The 20131-nt window shown below is 53.9% G+C and overlaps 8 protein-coding genes across 8 annotated transcripts; 5 read left to right on the forward strand and 3 right to left on the reverse strand.

Annotated features, from left to right (window-relative positions):
- Positions 1-620: 620 nt before the first annotated feature.
- CCMA1212_009945 (uncharacterized protein) lies at positions 621-2009 on the reverse strand (the record flags this gene model as incomplete). The annotated part of the gene is made up of 1 exon (XM_073707007.1): positions 621-2009. One exon carries the CDS (start codon positions 2007-2009, stop codon positions 621-623), a length of 1389 nt encoding a protein of 462 aa, XP_073554539.1.
- Positions 2010-2592: 583 nt separating this feature from the next.
- On the forward strand, positions 2593-3003 carry CCMA1212_009946 (uncharacterized protein; the record flags this gene model as incomplete). The annotated part of the gene is made up of 1 exon (XM_073707008.1): positions 2593-3003. The coding sequence occupies one exon, from the start codon at positions 2593-2595 to the stop codon at positions 3001-3003; it is 411 nt and encodes a 136-aa protein (XP_073554536.1).
- A 2005-nt stretch (positions 3004-5008) lies between these two features.
- Positions 5009-5275, forward strand: CCMA1212_009947 (uncharacterized protein; the record flags this gene model as incomplete). Its single annotated transcript, XM_073707009.1, has 1 exon — positions 5009-5275. One exon carries the CDS (start codon positions 5009-5011, stop codon positions 5273-5275), a length of 267 nt encoding a protein of 88 aa, XP_073554537.1.
- A 1243-nt stretch (positions 5276-6518) lies between these two features.
- Positions 6519-8595, reverse strand: CCMA1212_009948 (uncharacterized protein; the record flags this gene model as incomplete). The annotated part of the gene is made up of 3 exons (XM_073707010.1): positions 6519-7630; positions 7698-8423; positions 8526-8595. The coding sequence occupies 3 exons, from the start codon at positions 8593-8595 to the stop codon at positions 6519-6521; spliced, it is 1908 nt and encodes a 635-aa protein (XP_073554540.1).
- Positions 8596-10436: 1841 nt separating this feature from the next.
- Positions 10437-12992, forward strand: CCMA1212_009949 (uncharacterized protein; the record flags this gene model as incomplete). The annotated part of the gene is made up of 3 exons (XM_073707011.1): positions 10437-11363; positions 11421-12375; positions 12442-12992. The coding sequence occupies 3 exons, from the start codon at positions 10437-10439 to the stop codon at positions 12990-12992; spliced, it is 2433 nt and encodes an 810-aa protein (XP_073554541.1).
- A 1122-nt stretch (positions 12993-14114) lies between these two features.
- CCMA1212_009950 (uncharacterized protein) lies at positions 14115-14496 on the reverse strand (the record flags this gene model as incomplete). Its single annotated transcript, XM_073707012.1, has 3 exons — positions 14115-14241; positions 14308-14378; positions 14455-14496. The coding sequence occupies 3 exons, from the start codon at positions 14494-14496 to the stop codon at positions 14115-14117; spliced, it is 240 nt and encodes a 79-aa protein (XP_073554494.1).
- Positions 14497-15828: 1332 nt separating this feature from the next.
- Positions 15829-16912, forward strand: CCMA1212_009951 (uncharacterized protein; the record flags this gene model as incomplete). The annotated part of the gene is made up of 2 exons (XM_073707013.1): positions 15829-16018; positions 16095-16912. Coding segments are annotated over 2 exons (1008 nt in total), but the record flags the coding sequence as incomplete, so codon positions are not given.
- A 925-nt stretch (positions 16913-17837) lies between these two features.
- Positions 17838-20057, forward strand: CCMA1212_009952 (Heat shock protein SSB1; the record flags this gene model as incomplete). Its single annotated transcript, XM_073707014.1, has 4 exons — positions 17838-17880; positions 18087-18264; positions 18344-18509; positions 18600-20057. 4 exons carry the CDS (start codon positions 17838-17840, stop codon positions 20055-20057), a joined length of 1845 nt encoding a protein of 614 aa, XP_073554490.1.
- Positions 20058-20131: the final 74 nt, after the last annotated feature.

A 20131-nucleotide genomic window follows, 5' to 3' on the forward strand; every position in this document is an offset into this window, starting at 1 on the left:
TTGTTCAGCTTCATTCCGATTATCTTAGAGGAAGACCATGCGGCGAGTGGTGTCAGTGAAATGTCAACTCACAGTATTGAACAAAAATTCAAAGTGTCATGCAATTCAATTCGCCAAAACGCCTTGCTAAACACGTCATTCAGAAACAGCATCCAGCACTGTTCACATCTTGTGTGCTACAAAAAGATTATAACGTATCGATGCAGAAAAAAACGAAAAAGACGAAAAAGATGAAAAAGATGAAAAGACAAAAACAAGAAACAATGAAATAATTACAGAAACCAGAGAAATCTATACATATCCAAGACAACAAAGATAGAAACAGAGATTTCATCGTTCACACCATTTTCTGATACAAAAGAGTTCAAACAAAACACAAAAACTCCCATCTTTTCTACCCAATTTCTACAACCATGTCATGCTGTTTTCTGGTCTTTCATGTCCCGTTCAACAAAGGAAATAGCAGATATGTCTCTGTACGCGTGAGTATCTTGTACACGCCGGGTTGGATATCAAGGAAAATATGTATGTCGGTTCAATTACAGAGAAGAGGGCGAGAAAGAGAGAACACGGTCAAAAAAAAAAAAAAAAAAAAAAATACTGGCGTTGTCGTAATGTCGTTAATGATGGTATGGATGAGCGGCATGGGCTGGGAAGCCCTCCCTGTCATGCCATTCCCACTCGTCGTAGTTGCTGGGATATCGTGTATAGGGCTGCGGTGCTTCAATGAGTCGATAGTCATGCTTCTCGGCGTGCGGCCACTCGGAGACGGGCCAAGTCGCGGGAGGATTGTGACTGTGACTGTGGCTGTGGTTGCTGCCAATGCCATTGCCATTGCCATTGCTGCCGTAATAGTAATGGTTCGAGTGGGCAGAGCCACCCTCGATAGAGGCTCGAACTGCCGTGGTAGGAGGCCCATCATCAATGAAGCGCTCGAGATCGGCCTCCATGTCCCGCAACCGAAGGTGCTCGGCCCCAACCCAGTCATCGATGATCTCGGCAATCTGACGGAAGCCTTCGGTATGGCCACCCTGGTATCGAGCCTTGATGCCACACGTGATGAAGAGAAAGCTATGGATCATCTCGTGCAAGAAGGTGGAGATGAGAAGCCGACGGTTATACTTTGTGTCCTTGAGGATGGGCGACGACAGCACAATGAGCGTCTCATAGCCGCCCAGACGAACACTCCGGCGTAGAGCCGTGGTGCCGACAATATGGCTCTCGTACTGCGCGCTGGCCGGGTGGCTCCAGTCCCAGGTGACCCTCTGCGCCAGCCTGTTGGCAAAGAAGAGTTCGTTGGCGGCCGAGAAGATGCTGCGGAGGGCGTCGTTGTCGAGGGGGAAGTCGGCCTCTCGTGACTTGGGGTTGATGAGGGCTTTGAGGATGCGGCCGTGCTGCGAGTCGCGGTGCTTCCATCGGCAGTTGTTGGCCACATGTCGCCGCACCAGCCGGGCCGCGGCAAGGTCACTCAGCAGCGGCTCGAGGTCAGTGTCGCGGGAGTCGACGGCGGACGTGTCGGACGAGATGGAGAGGCCCGACTGGGTGCGTTCCATAGGGGCCGGGGCATAAGACGGGGCGAGGCCTGGGAATCCGGGGCGGAGGTCCGGAGACGGGCCCTTCTGTAGGGGCGGCGTCGGAGGCGGAGAGGGCTCCCGCTCGCGGATGACGAGGAAGGCGAGGTTCTTGACGTGGATCGAGGCGGCTTCGGCTCCGGCTTCGGCAGCGGCAGCAGCAGGACTCACATGGCCGGAACGCTCGTGCTCGCAGCCGGCCGCATGATGGCCCTTGCCGTGGAAGCCAATGACGCGCCCCCAGTCGTCCAGGCGCGGCCTCTTGGTGATGCCGTAGCAGCCCGCCTCGCTGCAGGCAGACGCGCTTCCATCTGCAAAGACCCTCCGCTTGCCATTGGACCCCAGAGCCTCGCCCTTGAGGTAAGCCGCCACCTGACCTCGACTGGAGGAGGCAGCGTCACCAAGCGGATTTCCCCCGCCAACCACCCAGAAGGCCATCGGGCAGCATATGCTCCAGAAGCACCAGTTCGGGCTGCCAGCAAGCGGGTAACGGTAGTTGAGTATTGGCTGGACGTGGTCAAAGCTGCGATACGTCTCCGCTGGACAGCCGGCGCGATGCAAGATCCTGCTGGGCCGTGTTAATCTTCTTTATTCTCTTTTCCTCTCCTTGACCCTCTTTATCCTCTCCTATGCTCCGACGTGCTGGCCGGTTCCTGACCGGAATTGTGCCGGACTCTGGTGGATTGCAGAGTTTGGAGATGAGATGAATCCTATGAGTTGGCAAGACTTGAGTTTGTCTCGTGATAGGTGGCACCGATTCCGGAGGATAAGAGACCAGGCCAGCTCGCCGTCGGTGTGGAAGCAACGACAAGGGAGACATCGAGGGGGTTGGGGGACGAACTAGTACCTACCTCAAGTACAACCTGGAATCACCTCTCGGCTGCCATGAAGATATCGCCGAGGACAAAAGACAGAAAAATAGAAAACGCCAGAAGCGCAGATTGAAAGCAAGCGGAGAGAAGAGAGAAGAGAGAAACGAAGAAAAGAAGAAAAGAAAGGGAATCACCACCAACGCTCTGCAATGCTGAGGAAGCGAGGGCGCAGGGGTGGAAGGGCAAGAGAGAAAAAAAAGTGTGACAAGGAATCAATCGCCTCAGCGACGCAGCAAGCAGCAAAGGGATCCCGGGCTCTGTGTCGAGACGACTGCAGAAGGCTGCATGCCAAAGCCAGCCGGGGACGGACACGACTTGATCATCGCCTCGCTGGCTCGTTTCTTATGCCAGCCAGCGTGGACAGGCGTGATATGCGGGTTTGTGCGTGTTGCATGTGCGAGTGCGTGTGCGGACCAGCTCAGGGTGTGCGCGTGGATGGGCTTTTGTGTGTGCGTGTGCGTGTGTGCGTGTGTGGCGTGGCGTGTGTATTTGGTCTGCGTCGAGGGTGTAACGATACGAGCATGGGGACGGACGGACGATTGGCAGAGGATTGGCGTTGAGGTGGCTTGATGCAAATTGAGGGCTTGGTCCCGACGAACGCGGATGATGCAACCGCTGCTGCCTCTGCCTCTGCAGCTCGAGCGGGATTGATTGATTGTCGACGAATGATGAAGGTGTTTGATTGATTGACACTGATATTGATTGCTTGCTTGATCGATGGAGGCGTTGACGGATGGGGGAAGATGCCGAAGGTGGGAAGCAGAGGGAGGGGTGCTGAAGATGGAGATGATATGGAGAGGGAGAAGCGAGAGCATGGGGGGGAGGCTCAGGGCAAGTCATCCGTGGCAAGAGGCAGCAACTGCTAACTACCTTACCTACACTATCGCGCTGCAGATTACATGGAAACATGTCTGTATCATACAATACTGCATCATTCACGGCTGCTTCACCCATCAATCACTGCGAATCCCACAAGAATCCATTCAGTCAATGGTTGGTTTCCCTCTTCTGTCCTCCTCCCCTCTAACATGCACCCCCACACTGGGACGATCAGTTGAGGCGCGGCCAAATCATCCGATCCAGGGCTGTCTGTCCTTTCTCTTTCTAGCTCTCGATTGCCCAGACCTCTCACCTCTTCATACAAGCACTCCTCCCCGGTCTACGATCCCATGCCTCGTGCTTCATGCTTCATGCTTCATGGCTTTTAGTAAGTCCCTCCTGTATGGTTCCGGCTACTGACTGACGCCAAATCTCTCCGCACAACTCTCCGCCGCCTTCTCTTCATCCTTTCCATGTGCCATCAACCCATCATCCTCTCATCTTCCGTCTTCTACAAAGCATCACCCTCGCTCGCCGAGCCTCACCGGATAGCAGCCTCTCTGCCCCTCCTCCCCTCATCTATCCTGATCCTTGCATCTCTCAGTCCCTCTCGCGAGAAACGACAGAAAGATCCCCGTCCAAGAGGGCCCGCTGCTGGCACATTCCACGCCGTCATTGGACCGTCCCAGCGGTGTATGCAGCATGCAGCATCCATGCAGCCAGACATGCGCCCAGGGCCGCTTTAGCGGGTTCCAGGCTCTCTGTGCGGCGAGTTCTGAGGAACAGCTCAGCGACCCTTTTTTTTTTTTTCTTTCCCTTCTTCCCTCTCATCATGTTCGAGCGCAGTCGGGAGGAAACAAGAGACACGAGAGACAAGGGTCTTCTGGAGGGCGCTGCCGTGGGTCTGTGGGATCCGGAATCCGGATGCTTGGCGGCATTTTGCGAGTGTCTGGATGTTACCTGGACTTGAAGTCAGTGAGGAAGATTTGAGTAGCACATCCCGAGTCTTCAGTGGGGCATACGAGGCGCGGTAACAGTTGAGGCACCGACTCGGTGGTGGTAGTATCTGCTTCTACCTGCCCTGCCTGCTTCAGTAGCTTGGGCCTTTGTCTAGCCATCCAGGTGTCCATGACCGCTGCTGATCGTTCGTTTTAGTGCGTATCAACATGTAGTCAGTTGACCGGTGAGGTGAACCAACTCTGGAGAATGCAGAGGCCAGCCGAGACGAGACGAGCACCGAGCCGCCTCCTCCCTACTTCCACCTCCCACCGGCAGCACCAACGACACCAGCGCTTCCCGGGTCTTCTCCTGCACGAGCACTGACGAGCAGAAACGACGCACATACAAAGAAGCACATAATGCGCCTCGCCCAATTCCCACGCACGAAGAAATGCCACTACGAGCCGTCTGGTCCCGTCTAGCGCCTCTCCCTTCTGCACAATGGTGGAGGGGGGCGGCTGCAGCAGCGCGCTGGCAGAGGGATCCTTGCTCGTGCTGTTGCAACTCTGCACTTGGGATCGTCTTCCGTCTGCCTCTCTTCCCTTCTTTGCTCCTTGCCTCTTTTCCTACATACGTTGCACGGAAAGTCTCTTTTCTCTGCACTGATTCTCCGTCTGTGGCCTATAGTAGCATATAGCCTCTGATACGTCCTATATATCCAAACGGCCTGTACACGCATGTACTACGCACTCTGTAATCTCAACCCTCGCCTGAGGCTCGGCAGACCTCCAGCATCTGCATCCGACCATGCAGCTTCTTCTCGCCTGGCTCGCCCTCACAGAACGCCGGCACTCGACGCCAAGCTACCGATGCAAGAAGGCCTTGGGTCTCGTGTCAGATGACCGACTCTGGACACCAAAATCCAACATCATCCTTGAAGCTTTTCAGCTACTGCTCGTTGTATACCGCAACTTCAGCACCTCTGCTCTTCCCTCTCCATACCTTACTTGTGTTCCACCATCACCATCTCTCTCTCCTCTCGCATTGGTGGACCGAAAGACTACATGCGCATAAGGTAGTTGGAAACGCAACAACTACCGCCATCGAAGCAAACCAATACTTTCCAGCAAGTTCGAGGCCAGCCACACAGGCACCGCCATTCCCTCGCGTGCCGTCTGCTCTCCAGACCGATTTGTCGAAAAAGCAAACAACGTCGTCATTGGACATGATGCGCGCATCTACCTAACATGTAGTCTACAGTATGCACAAGCAGCAAGCAAAATTCTTCTCACCTTAACCCTGGTGATTGGCTGCCTTGCTGTCCGTCTTCCCCCCCCTCGCTCGCCCACTCACTCACTCACACATGCTATTTCGCTGATGGGCACTTGGGTACATCCATCATCTATGAACCCTGTCCAGAAGGAAAGAGAGAGAGATCCAAAAACAAAAGGTGACAACAATGCCTTTGCTACGATACCAGGATCAAACAAGAGACAAAACCAAGACAAGGCAACCCTGGCTCGCAAATGCCTGCTTCGCGAGTGAAGTAGTAAGAAGAGAGAGAAAGACGAAATCCGTCATGAGGAGCGTGAATGTGATACTACATGTTCCTCGTACATACCTTACCTTGCACGCACATACATACATGTGCAAGGGATGAGAGCAAGAGACGCGGAAACCTCAACATCTGATATTATCCCCAGTTCTTCGCCAAATCCTTTCGCTTGTGGTGCAAGGGGAAAAAAAAAAACTTGCCGCGTCCTTCGCCTCGTTGGCTCGCTGTTCTTCTTCTCGCCTTTGCTCTTTTCCTCTCCATCCCCTTCGCGATTTTGCCGCCACCTGGGAATTCATTGGTTCGTCTGCCAAAGGCGCAGATTCATCCGTCCTATCAACTATCAACATGGTATATTTTAACCACTCAAATCTCGTACAAATCACGGCGTCGATGGTAGACCACAGGCTCATGTATGTACGAAGTAGCGTTGCAGTAGACTTCATGCTCAACGAGGGTCTGGACTGCTATTAGTTCACACAAGTTCTGTGCCATGGCAAGCATGTTACCACAGGTCATTTGATCGCCCGCTTCTCTTTTTGATCAATCAAAAGGCGCTCGCTGGCCATGACATTATGTAAAACTGCTTCTCTACTGGGGACTACTTTTGTAAGTAAATGATCAATCTCTTCCCTTTTTCGCTGGGCGGGTGGCCAGGTGTCGTGATGGCTCCCCCCCTCTCGCTCCAAAGGCAATGTATCGCATCCAACACACAATCTTGATACGCTTATGCAGAAAAACAGCCAATATAAGTAAATCCTTCCCTTATTCGCCCAGCACTCCGTGTCCAAACGTCTGCATGAATCGAACCTCGTCCGCCTGTCGTTCCAAAGCTTCGCGCATCTGCTCTGCAACTCGCCTCCTCTCTTCTTCTTCTGCCTCGGCTGCAGGGTCCGGCTCGTTCTCATCAAAGTCCTTGGACTTATAAAGCGGCGTTGGAGTAAAGCTAACGAGCCCCAGCCTCTCGCCTGTCCAGAAGAGAATGTTATCGTCATTGGGGCGATCCGGGCCCTCCCTCGACTTGGTGGACACGATCTTCCGTGCCAGCTCGCCTGCCGCGCTCATGGAGGCGAAGAGCGACGGGGCCTCGTCTCCCTCACAGTGGCCAATCCTCAGCCGACGGCATTCGGTCAAGCCGTCCCTCTCAAACCACTTGATGGAGCCAGCTCCATCAGAGAAGACAATCTTGGTGCCGTGATTGGCCACCGACAGGATCGCGGCTGACGCTGCAGTTTGCCTATTCTTCATGGTGGACGTCTGCATCATCTCGCGTCCGACCGGGTCCGCAGCGGTCTGGCTGAGGCCAAAGATCTCCAGGGAACCCTTAGACTTGTATGTTCCCCCTGCGATGAGTGTCCAGCCCTCGCCGTCTTCCTTGGACCGGATGACTTGCTCCATGCTAAGTTCTGCGTGCCGCCGCACTTCGCTATCGAGCGACGAGAACGGGTGAGGCATCGCCGCCATGCTGTTGATCGTAGCCCCCGAGTAGATTGAGTCCATAATGACAGGGAACTTGCGGCGATCGTAGTGCAGGATGTTGGAGAATCTGCCGGCCACGTAGATGTCATTCGACACCAGATCCGAAGATCCCCGTAGAGGCAAATGTATGATGCTGACAGGGGTCGGCTGCGATAGAGGCGCGTACGGGAGCAGCGGTGTCGGGTCAAAGATGGATTTGAAAATGTCATTCTGGTCCACTCGCTCGACGGCCGTTTGCGTCGCCCGGGCTCTTGCACGAAAGTCGTGTAGATGGATTCCCAGAGACGTTCCCACCGTCAGAGGAACGTCGTTCTGGATCTTGGAGAGGGCCGTGATGGACCATTCGAAGGATTCGCGGCTCACGACTTCCAGTCGCTCGAGGTCGATTTCGATCAAGTCTGCGGCTACCCGTCAGTATCTGGATGGATTGCTTGCTGTGGACGGAGATTTGGTATGGTTACTCACGGCTTTGCACAGCAAAATATGCACGATGCCTTTGGTTATCAACACTGACGCATTCTGTAACCCCCGTGTCAACCCTCTTAGAGCGTCGAGTGTTCTGGCTGCCCGGGCCATCGATGAAGAGAATGTCGGATTTGCTGGTGGCGAGGAGAGATCCGGCCTTGCCTCGCGTCCCTTTGACGTCCCAGAGGCAAACCGAGCCGTCGTCGAGCGGCGACACCGCAAGCATAGCGCCTATGCCATCGTTCCCGTCGTATGGGTAATAGAGCTCCAGTCCGCGAGCCTCCATCATGGCCTCGTAGCCTCGATCGCGGATTCGGGGCGTCTGCAGCCAGTTGACGCAAGTCGGCCCATTGCGTTGGATGTACTCGTTGTACCAAGAGACACGCTCGTTGGGGAACGTCGGGTCCCAGTTGGCCATGTCCTGGATCTCTTGCCATCGTTGATACCTCCGCCGCGTCTTACCCGGCTCAGCCTTGCCCTTCTGTCCATCTGGAGTGGTCTTGTTGCCGTCGCCGTTGGTGTTGCCATTGGCCGCGGGGCTCTGCAACGCCGCTCCGTCCCGGTGTTCGCCTTCGGATTCGCTGGAGAGTCGTCGACGATTCTTGAGGTATTGGTACCAGGGCGATTCTTCGAAGCAGCGGCGCTTCCACAGCTCGTCGTCGAGGCAGAGCTTCTGCAGCTTTCGCGAGACCAGCTGCAGCCTGGTGATGTGCAAGGGGTCGAGATCTGATGGCAGCAGAGATTGGGTTAGTGAGCACAGGCCTCATCTTGTTTGTTCCCGTCCACGGAGATGAACGACATAGTGGAGGTACGAGTGGATCTTCTCACAGCTAAGAATCTGGAGCACAATCTCATCTGGGAGCTCGTCCCAGCGCGAGGACCGACCGGACGAAGCCATGGCGAGAGAGTCTGCCAGCGGTCTCAATGCTGCTTGCCGGTGGTGAGGGGAGGAATCGAAAAGAATCGCCCTGGGCGAGACGGGTTCTCTCGAGTTCGCCGATGGAGTCGGCTCGGAAGGGAGGAGGCGGCAAAGAAGGCCGGCCTAAAGATGTCTCGAGCGTGATTTAAACAGGGACCTGCCCGTGGCCTCGCCGCTAGTGTAACAGAGTGACAAACTCCCCCCGGGCTATGCTCCGTAAAATATCGCGTGAGACCAGTTCTGCAAACCAGTGGCAAGGATCCGGTTCCGTCCCTCGGGTGCCGAGTTAGCAGCGGGCTTGATTGGGGGAACATTTACACCATCCAGCTGGGAGATGCCTTGTTGGCCACAGCAACCTGGGGAGCTGATTGGCCCGCGCAACGGATAAGGTAAAGGGGGGCTGGGCTCCATGTCTTTAGCACGAGCAGGACGTTGTGCTAGCATCGACGAAGGCTGCACTAGCATCGGAATCCCAGACCAAGCCATCTCAGCTCCATCGGCCCAATGCCAGCACATCAATCAACGACAATCCATCTAGCAGTGGCGGCAGTATCACGAGAGCCAGGCGACGTGAATATGCCTTTCTTGAACAGTGACGATGTTTGGTCCCGGTTGAGAAAAGGAGAGACTTGTTCTCGCCAGTATGAAGAGCCCCCCTTTGAAATATTACGATCTCTTGTTCAACCAGACGTGCTTTCACTGCAGCCATTGCGTTCACCAGCCAATTCTCTTTCCATGGCAATGGCAATTGAGCTTTTACGCTATAGTAGATTCTGTAATAAGTGGTCTATGTGCCAGGCTTCGCCGTTTCTCTCTGCAAGGCTGAGTCAACTGGCCAACACCTCCATGCCAACCAGCAGCCGCGTCTCTGCTCCACACGAGTTTGGCAGTGTTATCATCCTCACGAGAACCTCGTTGCGTTCTGATATTCTCTTTCAAAGATAGTCTTGTATATTACAGGATATGACGGAGTGCCACAGGGGCCAGTTTCAACTTTGCAGCACGAATATTCTAGACAACTTCCATCTCGAAAGCAATTCACTGCGAGGAATTACTCTTCCGGGGAATACATATTGGATATATCATGGTGGAAGACAAGAAAGACGCGTAGCGTGTTGAGAATAGACGCATGATTCATTCAAAGCAGAGGACCAGTAGCATTGGACGTGTTTGCTGTAAACAAAGCACCCTGATAGGGGGAGGCAGACGTGTTAGGGCTTTTGCCTGAATTTTGGCCTTGCCCACAACTCTCCCACCTCCTCTGCCAGCTGGCGGGCTCGCAGTCATCTCCTTCCTCCCCATCAACCTCAGGTACCAGCAACTCCTTTTTCTCCTCCACCCACAAACCAACCAAACCAGACCAATTCACCTATCCTTGCGCACAAGACACGCTGCCTCGTGTTGACATATCCTCCTTGCAAGACGCGTGCACGTGTTGGGCACGCTTCTTTCCAATTTCAATTCCTGGCCTGGACTTGAACTTTCTATTCCATCTCTTCTCCTCCATCACCTTCCATTATCATCATCACAACTCTCCACAGATCAGCAATCCCCCCCAAGCATCATCAAGCATCCTACCCAACGCATAATCAGCAAGAACTTCTATCAAAGTCATCAATCACTCTTCGTCGTTTTCGCCTCTTTCCCCGGAGAAGCCTTACAACTTGCGAGCTGCTTGTCGCCAAGTCTCTCTTCTTCTCGGAGACAACTCCATCTCAGCCATCAGCTTCGGACAAGCAACCATCAAGAGTCACTCCAAAGTTCATCAAGCAAAGGCTCTAGAAGGATTCGAATCATCAGATAGCGCACCATGCCTCACTATGACAAGGTTCGCTCCCTCCCTAGCCACTCTTACCGTCTTCAACAATGCTAACACTTCAAAGCCAACTCAGGGATGGAATCCACCAGTGAAAATCACTCTTCCCATTGCCTATGAGCAATACAAGGCGCGAAACCAAGGCGTTGAGGATCCTTTCGCTGCATGTGCTAGGAATGCCATTCCGCCTCCGGGTGTCTCCCCCTACGATGGCAATGGCAACCAGCAATCCTATGCTTCGGATCATCCATCCCTCTCCAAATGGAGCATGGGACGCAATCTTACTCATCCTAAGCCTCTCAAGCTCGACCGCGATGAAGGACGGTCGGATTGGGAGACTATCGTCGGCGATGACGAAGGCGACAGTCGCTTGACCTGCCCGCCCGCACCCCAGGTGACCCTGAAGAGTCTGGGCATCATACGCAACAACTCTGAAAGCATCCTTGCCGACGAGAATGGCGATGGCGTCAATGAGTACAACGGGGGAATTGGCATTGAAGCCCCTAACCTAAAAGGCAAAGGCAAGGAAGCAGTCTTCGCGCGGCCTGGAACCCCATTTGACGCATTTGGCTTCTCCAAGAGACCCGAATCGCTTGAACCACGCTCTCATGGCGTGGACATGGAGGCGAGCTACACTCCGTCCCCTGCCTACTGTGGACACACGGGATTCGTTAGGCAGCCTGTTCATGGAGGTCTTGGTGGAGGTCTTTCTCGGCCCAAGGCTTCCAAGGCCTCAAGCGACGAGAGCACCGATCTCTTCAAGTATGATGGAGAAGCTTATTCCACCTTTCTGCACCGCTCAACTACACGGGATATAGCGAAGCGCCATCCGGCATCCTCTTTCGAAGACGACCGCCTCATCGTGCATAAAACCAGAGCCGAAGACGAAGACAATACGCACAACAACAGTGCCTTCTACAATCCCACTGCCGTTCGATCGACCTAGAAGGTCAATGACGAGGTGCGAATTCCCGTCGATAGGGGCCAGAATGCTCGTTACGAGCCCAGCTCCGAGCAAAGCCCAGAGCCTGCCGTTGAGGAGGAGGAGCAAGAGTGCTGGCCACGAGTCGGCGGCAACGATGCTGCAGCAGAAGCTGATTGGCAAACTGTCACTACCGGACCAGTCTGCAAGGGTCTCAACACATCGGATCTCAACTTGATCAAGGATACCGGCAGCAGCCTTGCTGACGTCTCCGACATTGTGGAGGCAGAGCCGACGCCGGTTGAACACCGCCGAGCCGCCGGCACGATCTCTCACCAGCGCAACCAATCTATCCACCGTCCCAAGGGCTTCTACGCCGAGGACCTTGCGCGTGCCGCTACTCACATGAACAACAATCACGCTTCCAGCGCCGACCATTATCCCCAAAAGGCCTTTGGCGAGACTTCTCGGGCCGCCGCCTCACGAGTGGCGAATCCCTTTCAGACTCCCCCCAGCTGGAAGAGCACCGGCAGAGTTGTAGAGTTGGAAGACAGCCCTGAGAAATGCACGTGCAAGGGCAAGGCCGTGGATGTGAATGTCGGCATTAAGACACGAGCAGATGCTCCGCCCCTGACACGGACTGAGTCCACCGAGACTGTTTGGCCACAGGTCCCTCGTCGTGACGAGACGGTCAATGACTTTGACCAGGCTTTCTGCGAAACTCGCATTGGCGATACGACTCTGCCGAGCGATGATTCTGCCAACGTATTCTCTCGTCTGCCCTTCAGCTTGATCGACCTCAAGGAAGCTGCAAAGACACACGGCTCTCAGAGGTATCGTAATACGGATGAAGCCAATAATTTTGCTCAGAGAGCGAAACTTGGACCTCTCTGGTCTGGCTACTCGACCGAAGCCGGCCCATCCTCTGGTGCCTACCGCCTTGGTGGCTCTGACAATCCTCCCCTGGAGCGTCCCTCTACCGCCGTGTTTCGTGATCAAATCACTCGTGGCCGTCCCACTCGTAAGTTGCTTCCGGTGATGAATAGAAGCTCAACCCAATGGCACGGCTAACGCTAGACTCCCTTAGATCAGTTTGACGGCATCGAGGACAGCACGCCGAGCCCGTCGTCGGCTATCCTGGGCTCGCTGAGATCCAAGGTGAATCTCGGCTCCGCCAAGGAGAAGGATAAGGAGAAGTCTGCGTGCAGCCTTGACCCTTTCAAAGCCGCTGCGGCCCTGGGAGCCAAGTGTCTCCGAATCAAAACTCCTGCCAAGAAGAAGGACCAATGGCCTACCGCGAGGAACCAAACGGGAGGAGTTCTCACTCCGTCTGAGGCCGAGTTGATCGAATCCGCTCGAGGAGAGATCATGGACCGTCGCCGATCTCCCGAAAAATTGGAGAAGAAGCGCACACTCGTCTTCATCCTCATCATGGCGTCCTCCATTGTCTTCCCGTTTATTGGGTTCATTGCGCTGATTCGCAAGTTCGACTCGACTGTGGCCTGGTTTACCTACGGCGAGATCAAAGACTTCACCAAGGAACAGCGCGCCATGCTCCTTCAGCAACTGCTCGTCGAGATATTCGTTTACTCGATTGTCATCATATTTGTTGCCCTACACACCTCGCACAAGATCTGACTACGGACATTACTATGACGCTTTGGTTCCTTTTCCCCCCTTGACGAGTCGCATTATGAACAGGCAGACGACAGTGTCGTGTTCTATTTTCCCATCTCAGGACGCATCTCACAGCAGAGAAGTCGTGGGTTTTTCTTATCAGTTTCGGATCGTATTTCACAGCAGACAAGTTTACCATGTCGTGCTTTCCCATGTTTCGGCCGCTTTCAATAGCAGACACGATGACCATTCGGAGCTTGTTCGTTTCGGCGGATATTTCACAGGCACATGGTCGTCTTGCGCTTCTTCTTTTTCTTCTCGGAGGGCATCTTTCAGCAGCAAGGTGAACCATTCTTTGTCAGTGTCTCTCGAAACTGCATCTTCACGGCAGACGCGATGGCATCTTGCGGTTGGTTTCTTCCTTTCGTTCCGGCGGCTTCTTCGACAGGAGCGATAATTTCAATCGAGCGTTGTTCTTTTGACAGACGCCATTCACAACACCCAAGGCTTTCTATCATGATATTCTGACTCTTGTCAGACACCGTTTCGAAGACAAGCATGACGGCGACTTGCGATTTATTCTCATATCAGATGGTATCGCAAAACGAATATGATGATTATTTTGCGCCGGGCCGCTTAGTTTCCTTTTTCCTTCGTTTTTTCATTGTCTCTTTCCTTTCGTTTCAGTTTTCAGGGAATTATCTTTCTTGTTTCCTTTCTAGGCTAAGAGGGATCTTGCTTCTTATATACGCGTGCCGAGTTGGAGGATGAACATTTGAGGAGTCAGATCAGGTCATCGTGGACGAAATGAGGGGGAACCTCCAGGAACCAAACGTCAGTCATTGTCGTTATGTAGTGGAATCACATTGAGGCACTTGCAAAGCAGGTGACGATTGCCCGTAGACATACATGTGAATGAGGGTTCGTAGCACGGATAAGGCATCAGTGTCGTGAAAGAGATGCGGTATGAAAGAGAAGTAGTCATGATATCTTCATTCTTTGTTGCGTGTCTAAGGGTTCAGCCCGAATGTCCGAATCGGCGCACACCATAACCCGTGGATATCATAACTTCAATAGACATCAAGCTCGGAATCTTCCACCTGCCGTTGGCTCTTCCACCGGGCCATCAAAGAACTCGACCGTCTATTTCTGGCTGCCATCCCCGGACTGCGTGGTGGAGTAGCCGCTGGGCGAAGTGTAGGTGGAGCTTCCGGCACCATCATTGTAGTAGGTGCTGCCATCGGAGTTGGAGTAATAGTAAGAGCCGTCCCTGAAACTAGCGGTTAGGGAATTGATGCCGGTGATTCTTGCGCGATATGGGCACGGACAGACTTACGAGTTGGAGTAGTGGTATGAGTTGGAGTTGGAAGCACTGCTTCCGTAGTCACGCGCGCAGTAGTGGTTACCCTTGAGATGAAGAAGCCGGTCAGCTCAGGAAGTTCATGGCTTGAGACTGAGGCCGTTCTGGGGATGGTTGGTTTACCTGGCTGTTAGTGCCGGAGCTCTTGTACGTGTAGTCAGGCATGTTTGAAAGTGGTTCTGGGAGTTGAGTTGGCAGATGGAGTTTGTTTTGTGGATGAGCTTTTTGTTGTTTGTGCTTGGGGAGTCTGCAGAAGAGTTGAATGGAGAGAGAGGAGGATGGGGATGAGAGCAAGAAGATGCGAAGCTTTATGAGCTTGCAGCTACTGGGCGGCCTACAGGGTGGCCTGCGGGAGGCCGACCGGACTAGGCTCAAAACAAACCTGAGCAATGTTGCCTGCCTCGACAGGTGCTACGCTGCTGCAAAAGGGTTACATACATATATTGTTCCGCAATGAGTAAGAACATTGAAGCGAGCGCTTTGGCTGAGGAAGGCGGCGTCTGTGTTACAACAATTCGGAGAAACTTCGACGTATGGTAGGTACAGAGAACAAAGGTACCTACGTTAGTAGGGTCATGCCGAGGCGTCACAATCGAGGGGAAAGAGAAGGGGGTTCCGACTCTCAGATTGGGCCAATGATGGTTTTAGCCTGTGAAACTCAATTCAATTTCGGGCGTCAGACTTGACAGCTGCTTGGTTGGCTTCTGGTCAGCTTTGGCTCGACGTTTCGATGCTGGAAGCCACTTTGTTGTTTTCGGCGATTCAACGGCATCGAACGCGGGGGGTGGGCTGAGATGCTCGTACAAGTGAGACACGGCCAAGGCATTCGAACACCAAGAGGACTTGAACGGTTTGTGTACTCGTATGTCGATGAGAAGATGCTGAGTAATACCAAGGCCAAAAGCAATGAAAGGCCGACAACTTTCTCCGCATCTACGATGGAGTCGTAGCCTCTTGTGGTATCAGCCTCAGAAGCCACATGAATGAAGCTTCGCTGGCGTCTTCCATCGCCGCCCTCTTCATTAGCTAAACATTGATGCATGATGTCACGCCAACGCTCGACCCCTCCAGGCCCCATAATTGGGTGCAGCATGGGAAACTTTGAGCGCGATGTTACAAATCGAACTTTGGTGATTCTTTCAGGGGAAGACTGGAGCAATTGACCCGTTCAGACGATTCGATCGAAAAGCTATATATAGCCGGTGCCTGCTGTCAATCTAGGTAGAAGAAGACTAGAGATAATTTCAAGTCAGACCAATCTACAACGTGTTGCAATACCCCTCTACCTTACGACCACAAGCATACCCTGTACAATCACAAGCATCATCATGGCTGTCAAGGTCTTTATGTATGCATTTCCCCCGCATGAACGCTTCTCATAGTGTACGCAGTGAGGCTAACTCGGACCGGATTCGCAGGACTGGCGTTACCGGTAATTCCACAACATACACCTCGACACCACGAACGATCTCAGAACTGACAATTTGACGCTCAGGCTACATTGGTGGCACGGCCTTTGACAAAATCTACAGAGCCCATCCCGACAATGAGTACAAGATCCTCGTCCGCAACGAGGCACGAGCCGAGATCGTAAAGGCAAAGTACCCGGAAGTCAAGTTTGTCTACGGCACTCTCGATGACGTCGATGCCATCGAGCAAGCTGCTGCCGAAGCAGACGTCGTCATCCGTAAGTTGCCGAGTCCACAGAAGAAGAAGGAAAAACACACACTTGCCGTGAACCTCGAGCTTACACTGCAACACAGACACCGCAGACTCATCCGACCATGCCGCCAGTGCCTCCGCCATCGCCAGGGGCCTGGAAAAGGGCCACACGCCCGAGAAGCCCGGATACTGGATTCACCTCTCCGGCACCGGCATCCTGACCTGGTACGACGTCGTCAACGGCAGAGAGGGCGAGCCTCCCCTGCCCGACCAGAAGTACCACGACATCGACGACATCGACCGCATCCTCAACCTCGATGACCGAGCGCCCCACAGAGACGTCGACAAGATTGTCCAGGCCGCCGTTTCCGACTCGGTCAAGCCTGCCATCATCTGCCCGCCTCTCATTTTCGGCCAGGGCTCGGGTCCCGGCAATCAGGAGACAATCCAGATCCCGACTCTCGTCGAGATGTCTCTGCGCGAAGGCTTTGTACCTCTCGTCGGCCAGGGCAAGACCGAATGGGACTACGTGCACGTTGACGACGTCGGCGAGATGTTCCTCAAGCTGTTCGAGGCCACGCAGGACCCTGCGAAGAAGAACAACCCGGAGATCTTTGGCCTCCACGGCTACTTCTTCGGCCCGAAGGGTGTCCTTAACTTTAAGAGTATTGCGGAGCGGGTTGCCGAGGAGGTCAAGAAGCAAGGCTATTTCAAGGACGTGACAGTCAAGCAAGTTTCTCTTGCTGAGCAGAAGCAGCTCAAGGGTTATGTCCCTGTTGCCGATTCGCTGGGTCAGAACTCCAAGTCGGTGTCTCAGAGGTTCAAGAAGTATTTCAACTGGGAGCCCCAGGTGGATGCTTCGGTGGAGGATGATATTGCCAATGTTGTCCGATCGAAGGCAAAGAGCCTTGGGCTGTAAGAAGATCTCGGCTGTTCTAGTCATTTAGAGGAGGGGCTAGGCGGGCTGTAAGACGGCAAGACAAACTGTACCATAGGACACGCATATGTAGCATCACTACGATTTCAGTATCTACCTACAATCTACCCTCCAGTCGATATAATGTGCCTTTGTGCCTCTCTAGCCCGCATATGACGTTTCGACAAAGCATCTTCAGAGTGCTTCTGTGGATTGAAATGTCGAGTGTCTCTGCATATGAAGATATGTTGCCAAGTTATCCGTCAGAAGGCAAAGGGGCTTGTACTGTAAGAGGATATCTGGTGTCTTGGTTGTTCAAAGGGGAGCCTGGCTGCAAGATGGCGAGAGATTGGTGCCACACATGACTCGAAACGATCTGTTCAGGATACCGTTACAACAACGTATCTTGAGAACAAAGTCAACAGCCTCAACTTGTGACCCCAGCAACGCTCTACCGTAGAGAGGGGGACACAGAAAAGTCGCCTCGTGGATAGATCTGCCATATTCTTGCCCTCTCATTGGCTGCTTAATCACCACTTTCACTGGAGTATCAGCCTCTCAGAGGCGCGAGATGAAAATTTCGACAGAGGGGCTTGTCCAAGATAGGCCTAGCGTGTTAAGGGACCATCTAAGCACGGCAAGAAAAAACTTATCGCTTGGCCCCACCCCTGCATGCACACTTGCAAAGGAAAAAAAGTTAGCGGAAGGAGGGAAAGGCGAAAAAAAAAAAAAAAAAAAAAAAAAGTTCGCCAGTGCAAAATTTGTAGTGGGAGGGTATTTCTTTGCAAACCAACCCCACGTTTGCTCTCTTTTTCTTCCCTCTCCTCCAACCCATCCATCTCCTCCCTTCATTTGAATCCTTCACACAAGTTTGAAGGTTTCTGTTTTTTCTTCTTTCTCTAATTCTTCATACCCCTTCTCAAAAAAAATGGCGGACGAAGTTTATGACGGTGCCGTCGGCATCGATCTGGGTAAGTTGCTGCACACACAAAAAATCTGTTCCTTCTGCGTCTTGGAGATGCCCCTCACCTGGTCCTTGACGGCCAACCCAACGAGCGAAATTGGGAGACAGGCAGGAGGGAATCGTTCCTCCCTTCAGCTCTCCTCTCTATTGCAATCATCTATCAAGTCTCTTCACTGTCTATAAACTCCAGACTGACCTCAATTCTTCCTACAGGTACCACCTACTCTTGCGTTGCCACCTATGAGGGTAACAATGTCGAGATCATTGCCAACGAGCAGGGTTCCTTCACCACCCCCTCCTTCGTTTCCTTCACGGAGAAGGAGCGTCTCATTGGTGAGGCCGCCAAGAACAATGCCGCTATGAACCCCAGAAACACCGTCTTCGATGCCAAGTGAGTATTCAGCCCTCGCCTCTTGTCTTTGGCTGCTATGCAGGAAAATTTCGGTTGCTGACAAAATTTTCACCTCCAGGCGTCTGATCGGCCGCCGCTTCGACGACCCCACCGTCAAGAAGGACATCGAGTCCTGGCCCTTCAAGGTCGTCGACGATGCCGGCACCCCCAAGATCGAGGTCGACTACCTCGGCGAGAAGAAGACCTTCTCCGCCCAGGAGATCTCCTCCATGGTCCTCCTCAAGGTACGTCGCTCTGCGGTCCGGCTAGTGACATGGCCGAGGCGAGAAAAGCCCTGCTGTGGAACCTTTTAGCTAACGATATCCAAACTACAGATGAAGGAGATTGCCGAGACCAAGCTTGGCAAGAAGGTTGAGAAGGCTGTCATCACCGTCCCTGCCTACTTCAACGACAACCAGCGTCAGGCTACCAAGGATGCTGGTGCCATTGCTGGCCTCAACGTCCTCCGTATCATCAACGAGCCCACTGCTGCTGCCATCGCCTACGGTCTGGGCGCTGGTAAGACTGACAAGGAGCGCAACGTCCTGATCTACGATCTGGGTGGTGGTACCTTCGATGTCTCTCTCCTGAACATCCAGGGCGGTGTCTTCACCGTCAAGGCCACCGCTGGTGACACCCACTTGGGTGGCCAGGACTTCGACACCAACCTGCTCGACCACTGCAAGAAGGAGTTCACTCGCAAGACCAAGAAGGACCCCAGCAACGACCCCCGTGCTCTGCGAAGACTCCGCACTGCTTGCGAGCGTGCCAAGCGTACCCTCTCCAGCGGTGCCCAGGCCACCATTGAGATCGACTCTCTCTTCGAGGGTGAGGACTTCACCATGACCATCACCCGTGCTCGTTTCGAGGAGCTCAACGCCAAGGCCTTCGCCGGCACCCTTGAGCCTGTTGCCCAGGTCCTCAAGGACGCCGCCATCGAGAAGAGCGCCGTTGACGAGATTGTCCTCGTCGGTGGTTCTACCCGTATCCCCAAGATCCAGAAGCTTCTGTCCGAGTTCTTCGACGGCAAGAAGCTCGAGAAGAGCATCAACCCCGATGAGGCCGTCGCCTACGGTGCTGCCGTCCAGGCCGGTATCCTCTCCGGAAAGGCCACTTCCGCCGAGACTGCCGACCTCCTGCTTCTCGACGTTGTTCCCCTGTCCCTTGGTGTCGCCATGGAGGGTAACATCTTCGCCCCCGTCGTCCCCCGTGGTCAGACCGTCCCCACCATCCGCAAGAGGACCTTCACCACTGTTGCCGACAACCAGCAGACCGTCCAGTTCCCCGTCTACCAGGGTGAGCGTGTCAACTGCGAGGACAACACCTCGCTGGGTGAGTTCACTCTTGCTCCCATCCCTCCCATGAGGGCTGGTGAGGCCGTCCTCGAGGTTGTCTTCGAGGTCGACGTCAACGGTATCCTCAAGGTCACCGCTACCGAGAAGTCCTCTGGCCGCAGTGCCAACATCACCATCTCCAACTCTGTCGGCAAGCTCTCCACCGGCGAGATTGAGAAGATGATCAGCGACGCTGAGGCCTTCAAGAGCAACGACGAGGCTTTCAGCAAGCGATTCGAGGCCAAGCAGCAGCTCGAGTCCTACATTGGCCGTGTCGAGGAGATCGTCTCCGACCCCACTCTCTCCCTCAAGCTCAAGCGTGGCCAGAAGGAGAAGATTGAGCAGACCATCAGCGACGCCATGGGTGCTCTTGAGCTCTCCGACAGCACCGCTGAGGACCTGAAGAAGCAGGAGCTCGCCCTCAAGCGCCTTGTCACCAAGGCCATGTCCTCCCGATAAATGCATATCGCTCGGCGAGCGACGGCAGGGTCATGAAAAATAAAATAAAAACAAAACAAGCGGACGTGGTGGGA

The sequence above is a fragment of the Trichoderma ghanense genome (assembly GCF_004382785.1).
Source record: "Trichoderma ghanense strain CCMA-1212 chromosome Unknown scaffold_20, whole genome shotgun sequence".
NCBI classification, from domain to species: domain Eukaryota; kingdom Fungi; phylum Ascomycota; class Sordariomycetes; order Hypocreales; family Hypocreaceae; genus Trichoderma; species Trichoderma ghanense.